This window comes from Typopeltis vanoorti, chromosome 6, assembly GCF_054136105.1.
Source record: "Typopeltis vanoorti isolate ZY-2024b chromosome 6, IOZ_Tvanoo_1.0, whole genome shotgun sequence".
Lineage (NCBI taxonomy): Eukaryota > Metazoa > Arthropoda > Arachnida > Uropygi > Thelyphonidae > Typopeltis > Typopeltis vanoorti.
Genome location: NC_143554.1, coordinates 9,917,630 through 9,937,567, shown reverse-complemented (window position 1 = coordinate 9,937,567; position 19,938 = coordinate 9,917,630). Strand labels below are relative to the sequence as shown.

Sequence of the window (19,938 nt, the reverse complement as noted above, 5' to 3'; positions counted from 1 at the left end):
AAAAAAAAAAAAAAAAAAAAAAACGGTTATAGCAAGTGATATGGTTTCTACAAACATGAGCATAAATTGGTGATGCTGTGGAAAGTCTTATAATCATCTCATGTGACACCGCAGATGCCTCATTACATTCAATTTTTTGCATATTATTATTAAGGAAAATAAATACATAAATATTTTCACATAAATGAAAAATTAGAAAAATTTTATATTAAAGTAAATAGAAGCCAGTTATACAAAAATTGAATCAAATGACACAAGAAATCATTTATATAGATTTAAATAACTGGAACCTATATTTCCCTTTCCTTGAATAGTTTTAGCATGTCAATTGACAGCATTTTATAACCATATATTCAGTTAACAAACTGATTTTTCAGCATGACTGGACAAGCAAGTAAATGTTGTACTGTTATTAAGCTAATGGAAACAGTGTTTGAACAAAAAAAATTTATTAAATCTAAAATAGTTTTACATCAATGCACATTAAGTAGCTTGTATTTTATGAATTATATGCATTCAAATCAGAATTCTACATAAGATCAAAATAAGAAACAGATTTTAGTTTAGATTACAAAATGTAGGAGCCAGTTTTGGTGGAAAAAAAAACAATTAAATTTTAACTTCAACCACAAATTAACAGATTACTGTTCTGTGACAGAAGTTTGCTTCTTTCAACGATGTTATGAAAATTATAAATTTTAATGTTGTAATTTAATAATATATCTTTGCAATGTTTAGAAGTAATAATGCAATTAGAAAACTAGCTGATCAAAAATTTAAAACCTATTTTGTACCTCAAGTTCAACCTGTGAAAGTAATAACATCATTTAAAATTTATGAACTGGTAACCTAAGATTTAGATTCAGTTTTCTAATCTTTCCTCTTAATAGAGAACATTGAACTTGTTGGTGAGCATTTCATAGAAGCAGGCAAAAAGATTAAAAAACTAATACTATTATTCAGGTACTTCCAAGGAGTACTAAAATCAGTATGGAAAGCCCCACTAGCCCATGTAATATGTATCATACTTCAACATTCACTATACTCTCAGGCAATCCATTCTGATTATTCACCATTCACAAAACCCATGCCTTTGCACTTGCTGTCTAAGAATGGCCCTTGTTCTTTCCCCATCTCCTGATGTGTGCTGTGCAGAATTTTTCCTTTATCACATTATAAACTCCCATTAGCAATCTGTTTCTATCATAGCCTCTCTTCTCCACCTATTTTACCAAACTTTGTAAATAATTAACAGACTTCACAGGAAACATTCTATACACAATACAGTCTTAGTTACCTACCAGTTCTTCATCTCCCAGCTAAACCCAGGCAACTAATGTGGTTGTTTCAAGACCCCTCATAAATTGAGAGTACAGTAACTTTCTTATGCTTAGTCACTTTTCTCAATGCTGAAGTAATTCTTTGTTGTTTTTAATAGTTTTGCAAATAGTTCGCTGTACTTCAGTTTCTTATCTATTACTCCCAGATCAGCTTCACTGATGAAATGTCCCATCAGCATAATAACACAGCTTGCAGTCTTTTCACTCCAGAATATGCCTTATACTTTGCAATACTAAACTGATACCCATTATCATTTTCCCATGTCTCCAGTCCACTAAAATTTACCTCCAGGAGCTCAGTGCTAGTTTCATTCCATCCTCTCCTTCCCAGCCTTTTATGTGAACTAGTATATAACAGGATATTTTTCTTCAAGCTATCCTTGCTTTAATTAACATACAAATCAAACTGCACAATGTGATCTAAGCACATATTTGGAACAAACCAGTGGTTATTTTCATTCGTCTCAACTACTTATATGGAGACAAGATGTTAGATGTGAGACATAACTATCTTATGACAGAAATTTTAGTGCTTTAAATTTAATAAGAATTTAGATAATATAACTGTAAACAATATGAACCCTTCTCAGATGGCAAATGTGATCGGTGCCTGGATTTAGGAAGCAGTCATATGTATGAAGATTTCTGTTAAAGTGGAATTAGGGGAGAGAGGATTATGAAATGCTCTATCTTAGAGTAGTCATCCTGGAAAATTAGGAAAAATCATAAGATAAACCAAGAAAGTTCTGCATTGCACTGTATGCATTTATTTTACTCCTACATTACTTAGCTTTGTTATAGTTATGTCATCATTTAATAAATTTTACTCAACAAGAAATTTTGTGTTTTTATCCCTATTTTACCCAAGCATGAATTAAACAAGTTTATACATGAAATACTGACATGAATCTAGACAGCAGCTGGCATCACACCAAATTGCTTTTTAGTGCAGCCACAGCACACTTCCTCTATAAGTGAGTATAATATATGCATTATACTGAGTGAGTACCAAAGCTGGTTAATGTCTTAAGTATCTACCCACTTTCCATCAAAGGGAAATGAATACTCTTCTCCTAGTTAAGCTTAGGTTAGACATATGTCTCAGGTGCTTAAGCTTTAAAACGATTCAAAGTTCACTATAATTAACAATTCAGTTAACAGTTACATTTAATCTTTACTCATTCCCATATTGTGTGTGCTCCTGTTCCCTTTCAAAAAAACAGTTGGTTCAGACAGTAAGACAGAGGTTTTTCTTTCTACTGCTACAGGCTTGTAGTTATAGACCTGCTATCAATAACAAATCATATCTTGTAATGTAGCGATAACTATGGAAGACCACTTACAACAAAGTCAGCAAGACACTTGCCATTGAAGATCATTAATTCCAAAGAAAATCATCTATGCCATAGCGGAAATTAAACTAACTGGACTATAAAAACTATTTGGTCATCCAGCATCTAGAAAGGAGATGTGAATTAACAACATTGATTTGAATCTCAGTGCTTACTGAATTAAAAATCTGGCAGGCATTCCTTCAAACACTTGGAAGTAAACATTAAAAAAAAATTAACCCAAACAAGTTAAACATAATTAAAAAACAGAAGTAGTATTTAATTACTCTGAAGTTGGCAATGAATGTTTTGATTTTGACATTCTAGAACACTTACATTTGTAAGTATAAAAAAAAAAAAATTAGTAAATATATCCATTAGCAGTTGTTAACACAAGCAGTTTTCATGATTCTGGTATGAAAATAGTAATACATCCAACATCAAAAGGTAGTTAAAATGCTAGTTTTTAGGTCCGATAGTATGTAATCAGTGTATACTGCTGACTTGGTAAAAAAGAGCAAAGTGACATGAAAGTTGTCTCCCCCCCTTTTTTCTTAAATATACTTCGACAAACATGAAATCTATGATTTTGTGTATAAAATGCATACCTATTTTATATCATAAGATAAAATAATGCTACTATGTATCTGGAAACAGGAAGGTAGGGGGCAATGAGACAATTAGAGTACACCATTTCTTTCAAATATTTTCAGCATCAGATGATACCCTGTTATTCAGAGCTACAACTAGAGGATAAAAGCATGTACATCTGGTGGTAATAACTTGGAAGGTTTCTTTTTCTATTCGGGATCATGGAGGAGGAAGTATTCTGAGTCAAGTAACATATACACAATATATAATTATGTATTTTATTAGTGACAGCACAGAAAACATATCCAAAACAAACTCTATTAATACTTCTGTATAATACAGATTGAAAATTACAGATTTTCTCTTGACATCTTTTAATTTGGCAATAAATTCATCTTCCTCTTAAGTGTTTGTGGCTTATAGCAGTAATATGGTCCCAGTATCCTGGAAGCCTAATTAATGCTATGATAGGACAGTTTTTATCTACATGGTCTGTTATGTCTAACAATAGATTATATTTTCTGACTGGTTCGTTTGTTTTACAGGATGAAAAACCCTGCTATCTGCGAGATAGGTTTGCTCACTTTTAAATGAAAAGCTCTTATAATTATAGGTTCTTCCTCTCCAAGATGGCATCTGAATCTAGGTCATTGTATTTAAAGGGAGCCATTATTATTGACAACTTATGCTCTGGCAAAAATTTTAATGTTAATTTTCTAGTCCCTTTTTCACTTCTTTTTGGGGCTGTTCTTGGATGAACAATCTTTACAGACTCTGAAATTTCCACTTAACTATATCGCTATTCATTACATTTTAATCACAAAACTAAAATACATATAAAAAACAATAAGTAGTAACCTGTCAAACAATATCACAATATTCACAGATAACAGTCCACAAAATAAAACACATTCAAACACCAACTCAGTCTGGCAGTTAATCAAGGTAATATGATATCCTGATACCCATAATTACATTTTCAGGTTTAACACACACACACACACACACACACACACACACACACACACACACACACACACACACACACACACACACACACACACACACACACACACACACAATAAGTTAAGGTATAAAAAAAGTAGCATTTTTGCAAATTTTATTTATGTCTACACACTTTAAAAATTAAAGTTATAAACTGCTTAAAAATTTAGTTTTAAGCAGTAATTAACTATAGAAGGCATAATTTACAGCATTCTCAATCTGACTGGCTATATAAATATATTCAAATAATTCTACTTTATATTTTCTTCAGTCAATAACTAATGTCATAAAATAGAATGTAATGCTATATCATCAATAAAAAGTTATCTGGATGGACTCTTGTGTTACCTAGTTAGGCACTTGTAACAACTTCCTCTTAATATATCTAGACTTTATATCAAAAATTACAGAAAGCCCTCTTTTTTATTTCAAAACGTATCTGCTTTGTCTTGATAATGAGTTATTAAAAAAGTTAATCAGTATTTTTCTCAGAATGTTAGAAGTTGGTTTTTACATTTGGCAGCTTGAAAAGAGGCTACTGAACATCTCATTGGATTTTGAAGTAAATTAAGGCATGTAAGAGATCAGATCCATGTTGCACACACACACTGAAGGTCATAGTACTCATGCAGTTTGCCATTTGACAGTTACCAGATCACAAGGCAGTAAAGGATCTATTATTTTCCACCATACATTGGATTTTTAAAAGTAGATGTTGCTTGCTTATAAATTGGATTTTCTCCCTGAATAAAGAAAAAAAAAAAAGATATTCATACTTAACATTTCACTTGCAAGTAGTTCTTAGTTCAGGATTTTTTTTTATATACTAATTTTAATCACTATCTTTTATCATCATTCTTTTTATGGGTTATCCCTTCCTCCATAAGGCAACAACTTACTCATACAATTCAGTTGCTCTTATTACCACCACAGTAAAATTTTGCTAAGGCAAGAAAGTATTTTATTTAATACTAATCCTACCTCAGTCGATTCCTTGCCCGAGTGGTTAATATTCTGAGTCTGAACGCCGTTAAGTGAAAGATGAATTTCAATCACCACTCTACTTACTGAAGGCTTAAAATGGCTTAAATTTTTTTTTTTTTTCTTTTTATATCTAGAACAGGGGTTTGGTTGTGTTAATTATAAAATAATAGAAGGAAATAACTCAGTTCACCCATGGTACTAATGCACTAGAGGTTTATAATCATCTTTTGGGGATAGGAGTTTAAAAAATTAAATAAAACAAAAGGCAATTTCACTGAGTAAGTTATTGTCTTATGGAGATAATCCTATGCAAAAAATTATATCATGATAACAGATAAGAATTTTATAAAATAAATTTCAATTTGAATAAAGTTGGAGAGCCGGTGCCAAACGTACCTGCTCTCCAACCAACAGGCTGCGAGTTCGAATCCCACTGTGGGCATTGATGTTTGTGATTGTCTTTTGGTAGGAGATGAATTTCCCTACCAAGCTTATTGGAGGCTTGAAGTGGCTTGAAAAAGTTCTATGTTTGGTCTCTAGAGCAGAGCTCGTGAATATAAATTGTAGAAAAAAAAATCCTTAGCCCACAATACTAAATGTACTATAGGCTTGCAAATAACTCTTTTGGGTGGAAGCAACATCAAATAATAATGATAAAAAAATTATTCTAGGAATAATAATTGTCTTTCATTAAACATTGCTGTTCCAAGAAGCATAATATTACTACAATTGCTATATTCAGTGATTTGGCAGCATCACTAATTTCCTGAACTACTCATCAAGAAATGAATCAATGATCTATTGAAACAAATACAGTATGAAAGAGGATATGAAAGGATTGCTGGAAGTGAGAAAGTGAAAACTCTTAGTTTAATATCAAGATACATAGGATGATAGCCTATACATTGACTCATTTGCTATGTAGAAGACATGGGTATGAGTTTGATGGTAGAAGAGACACTAATTAAGCAAGTCATGGAAACTAGATCTTGGGAGAAATACTAAGAATATTTGGGTAAGTTCAGTGGGTGTGTAAATACGACAGTTATACAAATGTGACAGCATGGTTATGAATCTGAAGCAGCGTGTATGAGGATGGAAAAAAAAGGAGTTTCCCAACTAAGCAAAGCAGACTGCAAATGTAAGTGATATAAGTACATAATTGTCTATACACAAATGCCAAAGCATTAGAAACAAAGTGGCTGAGTTTGTTCCTTTGGTGCATGTTTTGTAATCACAATTGTTGGCATTAGTGAAACCTGGCTCTCAGAGTCAGACAGAGTAACTGGAATTGAGTGTACAGGGTATAGTATTTTTATAAATGACAGAAGAGTTAGGAGGAGGTGCTACTACTACTACTACTACTACTATCAGATGACTTGAATCCAGTGAGAATAGAAACTCATGAAAGCAATAATAGTAACAGTGTCCTGTATAGCAGTGAATTTAAGGCTATCTGGTGTGAAGTGGAGGTTAACAGGACGAAATGCATGTAGTAACATGTTGCCAATTTACCCTAATGCGTTTTTTTAAACGAGTGATTATTATGGATGACTTATACAGGGTGTCTCAAAAAAATGTATACACACTTTGAATGATCATAAAGTTGGTATTTATTATAATACAGTTAACTTTCACATTGTAAAGTACACTACATAAATGTACTTTTCATCCCTCAACATCTGTATTCAAACTAATGACCATCCTGGTCCAGGCACCGCTGATAACGTGCAGCAATGGAATTGCAAACACTGAGAATCGTTTTGTCTTGTAGCTGGGCGCATTCTCTTTCGATTGCTGCTTTCAAGTTGTCAACTGTTGCCAGTTTTGAAGTGTAAACTTTATCCCTGATAAATCCCCATAAGAAGACGTCCATTGACGTGAGGTCTGATGAACACAGGGGGGTATTCTACAGAACCTCTTCTTCCAATCCATCTGTTGGGTAGAGTCATCAAGATAGGTCCTTACATCTCGATGGTAGTGTGAGAGTGCCCCATCTTGTTGAAAATAAAAGTCCTCATCTTCAAAGTCCTCTTGAATACGTTGCACGATAGCTTCATGCAACAAGTTCAAGTAATTGGCACCGGTTACAGTACCATCGAAAAAGAATGGTCCAATTAATCCGTGTGCTGATAAGCCACACCACACCGTCAGTCCTGGTAAATTTACATGATGTTCCTCCATAACTGGGCACCTGAGAATCCACATAACATGTGGATTCTCAGGTGCCCAGTAAGTGTAATTATGCCAGTTAACTGACCAATTTAATTTGAATGTGGCCTCATCACTCCACACAATTCATCTTGGAAATTGTGCACCCTCTTCACATTTTTCCAAGTACCACTCACAAAACTGCATTCTCCTATCCGGATCATCTTCATTGAAAGCATGTACTCTTCTTGGAATGTAACTTTTCCAATGACTGCATTTCAATATACAATGGACACTTGATTTTGATACTCCTATCTCACAAGATGCTTGTCGCACAGATTTTCCTTGAACTTTGACGATACGTTTCAATCAACCTTTCTTCTGTTGCGGGTCTCTTAGCTGTTCATGATCTTCCTGAATGTTGCTTATGGACATTTTGAACAGTTCCATCTTCAAATTTATCTCTAATTCGAGTGATAATGTCTCATAGGGTGGATCTCGCTGAAATTCTCTTCTAAACTGTCTTTGCACTTCCACTATGTTTTCATACTTCCAGTAGCATTTTAGGATAAATTTTCTTTCCTCAAAGCTTAGTCTGGTTTCAGCCATTATTTCAAATCCATTAAACCTGCAAAATAACGAAAATCAAGTGAGTTATCAGCTGTTAAAGTGTATATACATTTTTTGAGACACCCTGTATTATCTGAACATTGGGTAGTAGACACAATTTGGGATAAGAATGAAGAATTTATTGAGCTATTGCAAGACAACCTTGTAACAAAAGAAACAATTCAAGGCCAAAGAGTACTTGATTTATTAGGAATATGGCTATTTTGCTAATAGTCGGTAATAGCCATTCTATACTGACCTAGGAAGTAGCGAAATATCTTTATGTTCCAATTAGATTACATGCTGAATTACCAAGCTAGAAAGTATGACAAACTCAGAAGAATACTACGTTCAGTCTCGTGTTATCAGTTACTTAATGGATGTGCAGCCTTGTATAGAAAGCTAAGTTAGAGTATGAAAAGAAATTAAGCTAAAATGTGAAGGTTAAAATTAAACCCAAAAGAATATTATTATTATACTACAAGTAAAAGAAAGAATGAATGTGAAGAATAACTTGACTGAATGATATCCTTGTGATGTGATTGTTCAAATAATGATTGCTTAATTCGCTAAGATCTATCAACCTGGTTGATAGATCTTCGCGAATTAAGCTGCACAATGTTATTTATCACTACTCTGGATAAAGAGATTGGGGTATGAGGAGGAGGTCCTAGAGCTGCTGCATAACTTTGATAAGAATTCACCAACAAAGACAGATGTGATATCAGCATGCTTGCTAAAGGCATGTTCAGCTAAACTGGCTAGATCCTCGACATGTTTGTATAATTTGAGTGTCAGCTAGGAAATATCCCACAGGAATGGAAAGAGCACATGAAAATCCCATTGCACAAGGGTGGTGCAAAGACTGATGTATCAAACTCCTGACACCTATCTATTAGTATCTATGGAGTGGTTATAAAGATTTTACAGAAATTCGTAAGAACTCGCACACAGAAATGGTTGATACACAAGGAACAGCATGGATTCTGTTGGACTGAGGGAAGATCATGTCTGAGCAATTTTATTTTATTTTATGATAATTTTACAGTTGAGTTCAATAAAGGGAATGGATAAACTATAAACTATGTTGGACTTTGCTAAGGCATATAATAGGATCCCATATAAAAGACTGCATAAAATGGAGAATGTGGAATTGGAATACAGTATTATTGCATGAATAAACAGGTGGCTGAAGTATCAAAAAGTGGTATATTGAGGAGGGTTTCTGAATCTGCCAGATTTAACGTGATGAGTGGTGTACTGCATTTATGAGTTGTTAGGCCACTGTTGTTAAATCTACGCGTTAATGATATTTTGGCAAGACCTGACAGGAAATGTTCTACTGTTTGCTGATGATGCAAAGATAGGCAGTTGCAGAATGAATTGAACAGGTTGGAGGTGTGGGCAAATGATAATGACTATCAATTTAATTTTAGGAAGTGTAAAGTTATTCACCTTGGCATGATGAGATAGACAATGGCATATCATATTAGTGCCTGGAGAAACTGTTGTCGCTACAGATTTCTTTTCTTCATTTATTCAACTAGTTGCCCAATCATACCAGCTTTTCTGTTCTACTTAATTTGTGATGTTCACTAAATATTGTGCATAAATAGGTGAAATGTTTTACTTGTTCCATAGGTTTTCCATTCAGGGTTTAGCTGATGCTTCTAATGTTCCAGTTAAGTTCATGGTGCATCTTTTTATTGCTGATTTTCATTTACTTAAGGTAAATGTAGTTTCATTTACTTATGTAAAGAGCTGAGATTAATACTTCCAATTCTGATATCTTGTATAATAACACTTTCCTTTATATTGTCATAATATTAGATGATGAATAACAGTTGAGATAGTGGAAACATTGGTCTCTCACTTGATTTTACATCAAACCATTTTAACATTTAAACCATTAAATCAGTCTTAACTGCTGACTTACAACTTAAGTATAGACTGTATTGCTCAGTACATTATTCCATTCACACCACATATCTGACAGTTTAACACAAGGAAAAGAGTGAATAATATAACTACCAAACATTTTAACCTAAAAATTACAGATCTTCAGTGGCATTAGACAGTTTGATTATAAAGTCTCAGCAATTGTACAACTTTAATTTTTGTTAAAGAAATGTTTGAAGGAAGTTTCAGTGGTACAGAAGAGACTTCTAGACAGTTTGTTGGTGTCCCCACTGGAGAGAGAGAGTGGTTGTTACAGAGGAAATTTTAGTAAGGCATTTTTCTTTTCAGCTATAGCAAATTTATGTCCTATTGATAGTATAAGAATTTCATTTTTAATCATTTTGGAAGTTTATTTTGCACTTGGTTAGACTATAATAAATTTGGTTTAATCCTTTATCCAAATATAAGCAAACAAAGTTTGCACCTGAAAATATCTTCAGGACTGAGGTAAGGTGGTGCAACTCTGAGCAAAGGTGGACCAAGCTCTCATCACTCCTTGTCTCAGTACTGGGAAGGGCCACTATTTAGGACATTAGGACATTAAGGGAAGGGCCACTACCCATGGGTAGTGGCCCTTCCCTTAATGCATAGCAGTATACATGTCTGCAAGAAGATGTGCTTTTTGCATTATGGGAGATACTGAGACAAGGAATGATGAGAGAGCTTGGTCCACCTTTGCTCGGAGTTGCACCACCTTACCTCAGTCCTGAAGATATTTTCAGGCGCAAACTTTGTTTGCTTACACTTGGATAAAAGATTAAACTAAATTTATTTTAATGATTTTATTCTTTAAAAAGCAGACAAAGGGAAAGCCACTATATGTCTGCAGAATACAAAAAAACATCTCTCTCTTGTTGCATGACAGATCCACTTTGCAGGAAATTAACAACCCACAAAAACCAACTCAGAAAACTAAACTTACTATTAGATGTTTCTGATCTTAATGGAGATACTATAGACAAAACTTGTTTTTGCTAGCACCCCGGCCTTCTATGGTTTGCCCAAGATAGACAAGGAAGGTGTTCCTCTTCGTCCTATTGTGGTGGATTGTGTACATTCTCTTATATAACAGCATAGCTAAGTTTCTAGTCAATTTATTAAAGTCTCAAACTGGCAATTCCCATTCTTCCAATTTCCCAGATAAAATGGGAAATCTTTCCCTTCAATCTAATGACTTAATGATCAGCTTTGATATTGAATTCCTATTCACTAATATGTCCTATTGTGGTGGATTGTGTACATTCTCCTATATAACAACATAGCTAAGTTTCTAGCCCATTTATTAAAGTCTCAAACTGGCAATTCCCATTCTTTCATAAAAAATTCTTCCGATTTCCCGGATAAAATGGGAAATCTTTCCCTTCAATCTAATGACTTAATGATCAGTTTTGATATTGAATCCCTATTCACTAATATGCTTCTGAAAGATTCCCTTCTCACAAGCCTTTCCACTGGATATAGTCAAATTATTTGACTTATTTTAGTTGTCAGAATAGAATTCACAGACAAGTTGAAAAAAGTGCTATGGGAAATCCACTCTCTCTCTCTCTCTCTTGCTTTTGCCAACTTTTATCTAGAACATCCTTTTCTTCACCCTACATCTTTAGCCTTAATTTTGGGTATGTTACACAGATGAGTAACATCTGTTACTCATCTTATGGCAAACATATGTTATGCCATCTGGCTCCAAAATGAAGATACTTTCTAGCAAAAATAAACAATCTACATACACAAATTAGCTTCATGATGAAAACAGAAAAAAAAATAAAGTAGCTTTCCTAGAGATCTTACTCTCCTGTTTTCTTCAAGTTAGCTAATTACCTTTGTTTATTGAATGGATACTATATTCAACAGCAATCTACTCGACGTCCTTTTTAGAAGACTGAAGTTATAAAATTATTACATTACGTTGTGCTCATACTGTATGATCTAAACCCCAAGAACTTCCAGACATCAACCATAAGCATCTCAATGGCTTTTCAGAATGGACTAAACAACATATTTTTGATTGCTATAAGCCAAGCAATGGCTCAAATAACAATGAAACACTAAAGGGCTCCTATCCCATACATTTCTGAAAAACGTCTAGAGCCCTTAAAAAGTATTTGGTCGCTACATTCATTCCTTTCAACAAACTACCATCATGGTTCCCATCTCCTAAAAATAAACAATCTCTGCTGGCTCTTCCTGTCGTTAACCAAGTTCATGTGACTATCACCTTTCTTTCTGTTTACAAACTGGATGTTCAGTAGAGAGAGTGCAAGAGCACGCTATCCTACATTGCCAATGAAAATAATTTGGCCTAGCACACCATGGAATTGATACTGACCACAATATCTTATGGTCTGAAACAAGCTTTCTCTGTTGTTGCCACCCTGAGTTCAAACATTTGTTTAAAGAAAGTGCCAAACCTAAATCAGAATGACTGCTCACTACTGACAATATGGCAGTTTATTTTAATCAATCATCATTAACAATGTTTTCTCTGTTATCAATTTGCATTGTTCTGTGTATAACCTACATGGCTCTTATTGTTTTAAATAATCTATTGTTTGAATTATACTTTGTATCCCAACTTTCTGATGCCACTGACAATGATCTATAATTTACAAGTTAAAATACTTGGCTATTAAATATATTATTCACTCTTTTCTTTATGTTGTCATATTAATTTATTAAACCTATGGCACAAGTACAAATATGGTTGAAACAACATTCATTTAAAAACCACATAACTGTGGTGTTTTTAAACAGCTTTTCACCTGGCACTTTGTCATAGGCCTTTACCAAATCTACAAAACTTAAATACAAATCCTTGTTATATTCCTATAATTTCTCATCTATCTATCTTAAATCTGATCCTGACAATCCATCTGCCCTGAACAAGCATTGTTCAGGTCGGACGTTCTTTTCTAATGATTTCTTCTACATTTTTTGTTTTTGTTAGCCACTTCCTGTATTCTTGTATAAATCTTACCAGGAACTTTGGAGGAAAATTCCTCCAATTTTTCCATTGTTTTATTTCCCTTTTCTTATAGATGGGTACTATATGAGAGGTACTGAAATCCAGAATTTAACCTTCTGCACATGCAGTGTAGTCACTGTAAAACTTCCATATTTGTGTATTTCGAGTCAAACATCATTTACTGTAACTCTTTCCACATTTCGAGTTTGATTATTTTTCTATCTAATACTGCTGAATAGATTCTACTGAATGATGACAGAAAGGTGGCAGAAAATAATCTTTTGAAGTAATTACTTCAGATATCCAGAATATCTATTTTCAGTTTTCATGCCACCTTTATTGCCTATGATTCTTTTTATGGTATTTCTTCCTCCATTTGATCTCATTACTCTACCCAAAATTGCTTACTATTCAAGACTATCTTATGTGTAGTATGAATACTACAGGCTATTCATTCCTTTCACTGATCATTATTGCCTGAATATTACATCCTGTAGTTGTTATTTAGAAGAATCTTGTTTATCTTCTTTGTTTTGGTAACATCAATTATGTTGATGCGCAACTTCTCTAACTTTTCTGCTGGCTCTGTTTCTTTTCCATCAATACTTCTTATACTGAATATGCACATCTTGATTCTGCTGGTGTTGAATGACTTTGTTCCAGTACCCAACTCTTCACTGTTTTCCCCAAAGAAAACAGTAAGGGCAGGGGCCTTATTTAATCTGGTGAAGCCTCAGTTGATGTGACATTTCATCTTGATGTACTATCATCATCTTTTGGTTTATACCAATATAGAATACAATTTGGTGTGCTGAATCCAAAAGTGCCATCCCATCCTTGTTTGTTCAGCATCTGAGTAGAGAACTACTAATGCATCACAAGTTAAAGAACTCAGAAGTTTAAGTGAAACAGCACTCAGAAAGGGTTAAAAATAATATTTAATTCTTCCAATATTTCATCTCAGTGAAATCTTCAAGGAGTACAATATGCACTTGTAATACACACACACACACAACTAGGTGTATAGTCCTAATAAGGTGTGTGGGTGGTGGTGGGGGCTTCTGTGGACACCTGTTGGCGGCCAAGAATGTAAATCTAAAAGTATTAGTGTTTCCCATATTGTTGGAAGTTTAAAGCAGAACCCTATTTATTCAAATTAGACTGATTTTTCAGAGCAACACACAAATCACCAGACAAAATCAGATCAGATTTTTCTCTGCTTGGCCTAACATTTACCTACTGTCTCTCCTGACATAAACACATCAATAGCCTCTTCAGCATCAAAGAAACTAGACACTCTTTTGTTCAAAAGGCTTTTTATACTCAATCAACTGTTAACTATATAAAGATTCCAAATCCACCCATGCTTAGAATACTACTCACATGTTTGAGGTGGTGCACTTAAAACTTCTCTTAAAATCCTTGATGCTACCCAGAGGCAAGCAATCAGGCTCATTGATGATCCCTTTCTTACAGATTCACTTCAACTTCTATCTCACAGACACAACATTTCAGCACTATGTCTATTCTATAGGTACTTCCGTAGTCATTGCACCAGCGAATTGGCAACTATCATTCTTTCACTTTCAGCTGCACCTGTTAATACAAGAGCAACTGCCACCCAAAATCCTTTTATTGTGGAACTGCAAAAACACCGAACCTGAATCTCCTCTTCCTCTTTTATTCCATCCGCTCTGTATTCCCAAACAATTAAAACTTGCTGCTCTTAAAAAAAAAAACCTCAGTCCTCATCTGCGCCCAATACATGGCACTGAACTGCTTATAGGGCTCTCTTTACCTCTCGTGCATGGGATCAATATATACAGGTGGCCATAAAATAACTTTCCCTCTTTAGAGGCATCTGTAGCTAAAACCAATAAACGGAATGAGACCAAATTTTATACTGAGACTTTTGAAGGCATGGGGAGATGATTTCTGTGAAAAAAAGATTTAGTACCAAAAGTTGCTGATTGGGGAAATTTTGGTGCTGGCAGAGCCAAAAACAGACGGATAATTACATTAAAGGCAGATAAAGTGGAATAATAACATTGACAGTGTAAGTGACAGCCGTGTCACTCGTTCCAGCTGGATACGTGGCACGTTACAATGATAATAATAATAATTAAACTAAAACAACAATTTGCGAGAGAGACAGAAATTAATGTAGTGATTGAGCTCACAGGAAATAATGTTTTATTCATCAGAATCAGGGTCCCCTGGACCACATACATGATTTTATGATTTTCAATGTACTGACCTTTCTTGTGTACAACAAATTGCATCCAGTGTGCGACATGACAGCTGAGCGTAAGGAGTTGGATTGGATGTTCATAACAGCTGGTTTTATGTTCTCTTTCAAGACATGAAAGTTGGGAACACCACCAACAAACACAACAGATTTCAAATACCCCACAGGCAAAAGTCACATGGAGTGATGTCCGGGGATCGAGGCGGCCATGCCGTCGGAAAGAACTGACTGATAACCCTCTCATTACTGAAATGCCGGCGTAAAAGACACTGTACTGAATGTTCAATGTGTGTCCATGCTCCATCCCGCATAAAAATTAGGGAGTCCAAACATTGTCTTTGCTGCAATGCAGGAATGACAAAATTTTCCAGCATTTGTCAATAAATCTCTCCAGTAATGGAGCAGGTTACAGGACCTGTAGAGTAATATGCTCAAAAAAGTATGGTCCTATTATGAAATCAGCTGTGAAGCCACACCACACGGTTACTTTTGGAGAATGCAGTGGTACTTGCTGGATTGCTTGGGGATGTTCAGATGCTCAAATTCTGCAGTTGTGTTGACTCACCCATTCAGAAAAAAATGAGCCTCATCACCCCACAATATTCTCCAAGGCCAGTCATTGTCGACCTCTATTCAGGCAAGAAACGTTAGCGCAAAGGTCATGCACTTATCATTATCTGTGGTAGTTAGTGCTTGACACAACTGAACTTATACAGATAGAAGTGAAGCATTTTCCGTAAGATTTTCCAGACTGTACCATAAGCCATATCAAGTTTGCGAGCTATGGCATGAGCGCTTGGACCTACTGGTCTCTGTGTTGTCGAACACTGCAGTAGCAACGTCTGTTACTGTCTCTTCTCGCACTGCTTTCTGTCCCCAGGTCTAACCCCTAGTGATCCAGTTTCTTCAAACTTCTTAATCATAGCTCTCAGTGCTACAGCTACCATAGGACCTGTATGCAGGTTATGAAGCCTTCTAAATTCCCGAAGGGTCGCTATGGCATTGCACTGTTTAAGGTAAAACAACTTAACAAGTAAAGCACGCTGAGGCAAGGTAGGACACATATGAGCACAATTCGTCAGTCATTTGAATAACTGCCTGAATGTTCCAATCCCTTTTTAAAGTAGAATTGGTGGAGCTGTCACGTACGCATAGTAAAAGTTGCATAATCCCTTTTGTGTTTACTGCAAATATTTGATTGCTTTTGGCTCTGCCAGCGCCAAAATTTTCCGCTGTCAGCGACCTTTGGTACTAATTTTTTTTTTTTTTTTTGCGGAAATCATCTCTCCATGCCTTTGAAAGTCTCAATATAAAATTTGGTCTCATTCCATTTATTGGTTTTAGCTACAGATGCCTCCAAAGGAGGAAATTTATTTTATATATGTGTGTGTGTGTGTGTGTTTATGTTGAAGTGACATTCTATACGCATAGTGGCTGATCTTCTGGTCTGTCCATAGCAGGCCAACTTGTGGGAATAGGGAACTCTATATATACTGAGAATTGAGAGAAGAGGGAGTTTGTTCTTATGGAGTGGATAAAGGTAACTAGATTTAAGCGTGGTTAGAAAGTTGTGCAAGAGGTCGTGTTTCTTTAAGATTGTGGCTATTTTTCCTGATCGTTTTTTTTTTTTTTTTTTTTTTATGTGGTTCTCACCTATGAAAAGTTATTAGTAAACCAATATTACATTTGTACCGTGGGTAGGCTAAGGATTCCCCTCTCCATTTTTATCAATTTTATATACTGTAATTGATTTTTATATAGTCTGGAAATCCTGCTCTAGAAACCAAACATTAAACTTTTTCAAGCCACTTCAGGACTCCAATAAACGGGACAGTGGTCACACACTGGGCAATGAAATTCGTCTCCTATCTAAGGACAATCACAAACATCCATGCCACAGTGGGATTCGAATCCATGACCTGTTAGTTGGAGAGTGGTTATGCTGACCACTTGGCCAACCAGATGATGGTGATAGCATTACTAAAATCTTCCTGAAGAGAAGGTCATGGATTGCAGAAGGATTTCTGATACTGTGGAAATTGCAGCTATTAGAAATGTGTGGTGCATAAGTTTCAGTTCTGCTGCAAGAGAGGCCTCATTGAGACAAAGGTTTATAGCTGTATTGGTTAGTTTTTTTTTTTATAATACCGTATTGTTGAGAAGGTGGTTGATGGGAAAGCTTGTGAACGTATCCTGTGAGAGTTGGTTTCCTGTATACTACAAAGAGCAGGTTACCATTAGGTAATCTATAAATAATATCCTAGTCAGCTTTGACGCCACCTCACTGTTCACCAACATTCTCTTCAATGATACCATAAAACTATACATTTTTTTTAAAAAAGTAATTCCTCCTAATATCACAGACCTCTTTTCCTTTGCTATTCTGAATACTCTTGGAAACAGAGGAACTTTTATGGGTTCTTTTCTCTCAACCCCCTTGCCAGTTTTTTTTTTTTTTTTAACAGAAGACTTTGAAAAACAAGATCTTGATTCAGCTCCTCTCAAGTCTTCTGTTGGGCTAAGATATGTGGATGATGTTCTATCTAGTCTCATCACCCAGACACAATACTCTGTCACCTCAACATTTTTTTTTTAATCTAGAATCCAATTTACAATGGAAAAGGAAACTAATGAGAAGTTTACAACACCTCGATATACCTACCTAATGGCAACCTGTCCTTTTCAGTCTATAGGAAACCTACTCACATAGGCAGACACATTCATAAATGTTCCCCCCCCCCAATAAAAAAAAAACAATAGGGTATCATTAAAACACTAACTAATAGAGCCTATAACCTTTGTTCCAATGAACATCTCTTGTAATAAAACTCAAATCATATCACCACACTTTTCTAGCTAATGGCTAGAGTTCCCACAATATCAAATCAATCAGTCCTCCATTCCATGGTTTTCTCTTCAGAAATATTTTAGTAATGCTATCGCCATTTACTATGTCTCAGACAAATCAGAAAAAACACCCAGAATTTTAACGAAATACAACCTTTGCATAACTCTCAAGTCCCACTTAAATCTAACTACCCTTAACCACTGCACTAGGAACGAACTCCCTTTTCTCTCTCAATTCCTGGTGTATATATAGTTTCCTATTCCTGCAAGTTGGCCTATTATGGACAGACAATATTAGTCATCATCTGCACGGAAGAACATAAATACATCTACAGGCATGACAACAGTCAATCAGGCCTTGCAAACCAAGCTCCATCACACTAAAGTTAGAAGAGAGACTGTTTTTAGAATCTGTTTCTACTCTGAAAAATCAGCCTAATCTCAATATGATTGTATAAAATTTCTCTAGGACTAGTCTTTCTTCAAGTGTTTCGTTTAATTTTGTTAAAAGTTCATATTGTACTTCCTGAAGCTGTCTCTGCGACAAATGAAATATTGGATGAATTAAATATTTTTAATCATTTCTCAGTGCTATGTCATTCCATCAAGCTTCTAACATGAATTTATTGAAACACTTAAGCCTTAACATATGGATACTAAGTTAAGAAACAATTATATCAGAAGCCCATATTGGTTCTTCACTACATTCCTTGAGAGGCTATGTGGAGGTCTCCTCAACTATCTAGCACTGACCCATAAGCGACCAAGAAATAATTTAAATTAATTTTAAATATAAACTTTTAATGAAGAATATCAATGATTTGAGTAATAATATCCAAAAATGTCAAATTATGTATGATTAGATTGAGAGAGGCAATTATCCATTTGTAAGAAAGTGATTTTGTCATAAAAATAGCTTCTGATAAAAGTATTCTTCTTTAAGAAATAGGACTAAAATAAACAAAGTAAAAAGATAAAGTGTTTAAAATTTCAGAATTCTGTAAATTATAATTACTTACAGTATCCCACCTAGCCATCTGTCTTTCCTTTTCAAATTTAGCTAGCTCTCTTCTATCATGAATAGTTGTGAGCAACTTCCATATCAATAATAATGCCAGACCAACAGCTATAATGCCACCTATTACTCCAAGAACAATGGCCAATATATCTACTGGTTCAGGGCAATCTATTGAAAAAAAAAAAAAAAGGGCTTAAATATTGATAAAAATCCAGCATTTTGAAGAAAAAACATCAATTTTTTAGATAAGATCTATTTTCTAGAGGCACACAGAACCAGAAATATTCACCATGGTGAGTTATAATTGAAAAGTGGCAAATGAATTTTCAGCCTCATTCTAAATGCATTTATTCCTTTTTTTCTTTGAATAATATTATCAAATTAGTTGATCACAGGCAGCCTTCAATGAATGTAATAAAATTTTATTTTCAACCAGGAGATAATAGCTTATGTAATTAACTGAATATGTTAATTCCTTTATAGACTGTTTCTAACTGCCAAATAGTTTGTTTGCAGGGAGATACGCTCAAGATATCTTGCTGCTGCTGCTGCTGTTTCTGAAATGTGAAGTAATTCCTATCAATGACAACAGGTGATACTATTTATCTCTTGCTGTTATAAACTAAAACCTACCTGTGTTCACAGATTAATTCTGAAAAAATAGTCTGAAGTATTCTCAAACATTTTGATGTTTGAGATCAGAAGAGCTATCTGTAACTAAGGTGATCACATTGCATCTGACTGGGGAAGACCATGCAGTCTTGACTTGAAAACATGAGGAATATTCTGTCAAGAAGGGGTATATGTGGAACTACAAGGCAGGTGATTATGACAAGCCTAGGAGGAAACTTGAAGCTATGCCATGGCATAAAACCCTGTAAGGGAAAGAT

The 19,938-nt window shown here is 34.8% G+C and overlaps 1 protein-coding gene across 2 annotated transcripts in view; it reads right to left on the bottom strand.

Annotated features, from left to right (window-relative positions):
• Positions 1-430: 430 nt before the first annotated feature.
• Positions 431-19,938, bottom strand: part of mys (position-specific antigen beta subunit myospheroid) — a 390,003-nt gene continuing 370,495 nt past the window's right edge. For both annotated transcript variants that reach the window (XM_090394055.1, XM_090394056.1), the window contains exons 20-21: positions 19,050-19,216; positions 431-5,010 (exon numbers count right to left, since the gene is read on the bottom strand). In XM_090394055.1, coding sequence (XP_090250181.1) covers positions 4,945-5,010; positions 19,050-19,216 — 233 coding nt within the window. In that variant the 3' untranslated portion in view covers positions 431-4,944. The remainder of the gene's footprint in view (positions 5,011-19,049; positions 19,217-19,938) is intronic.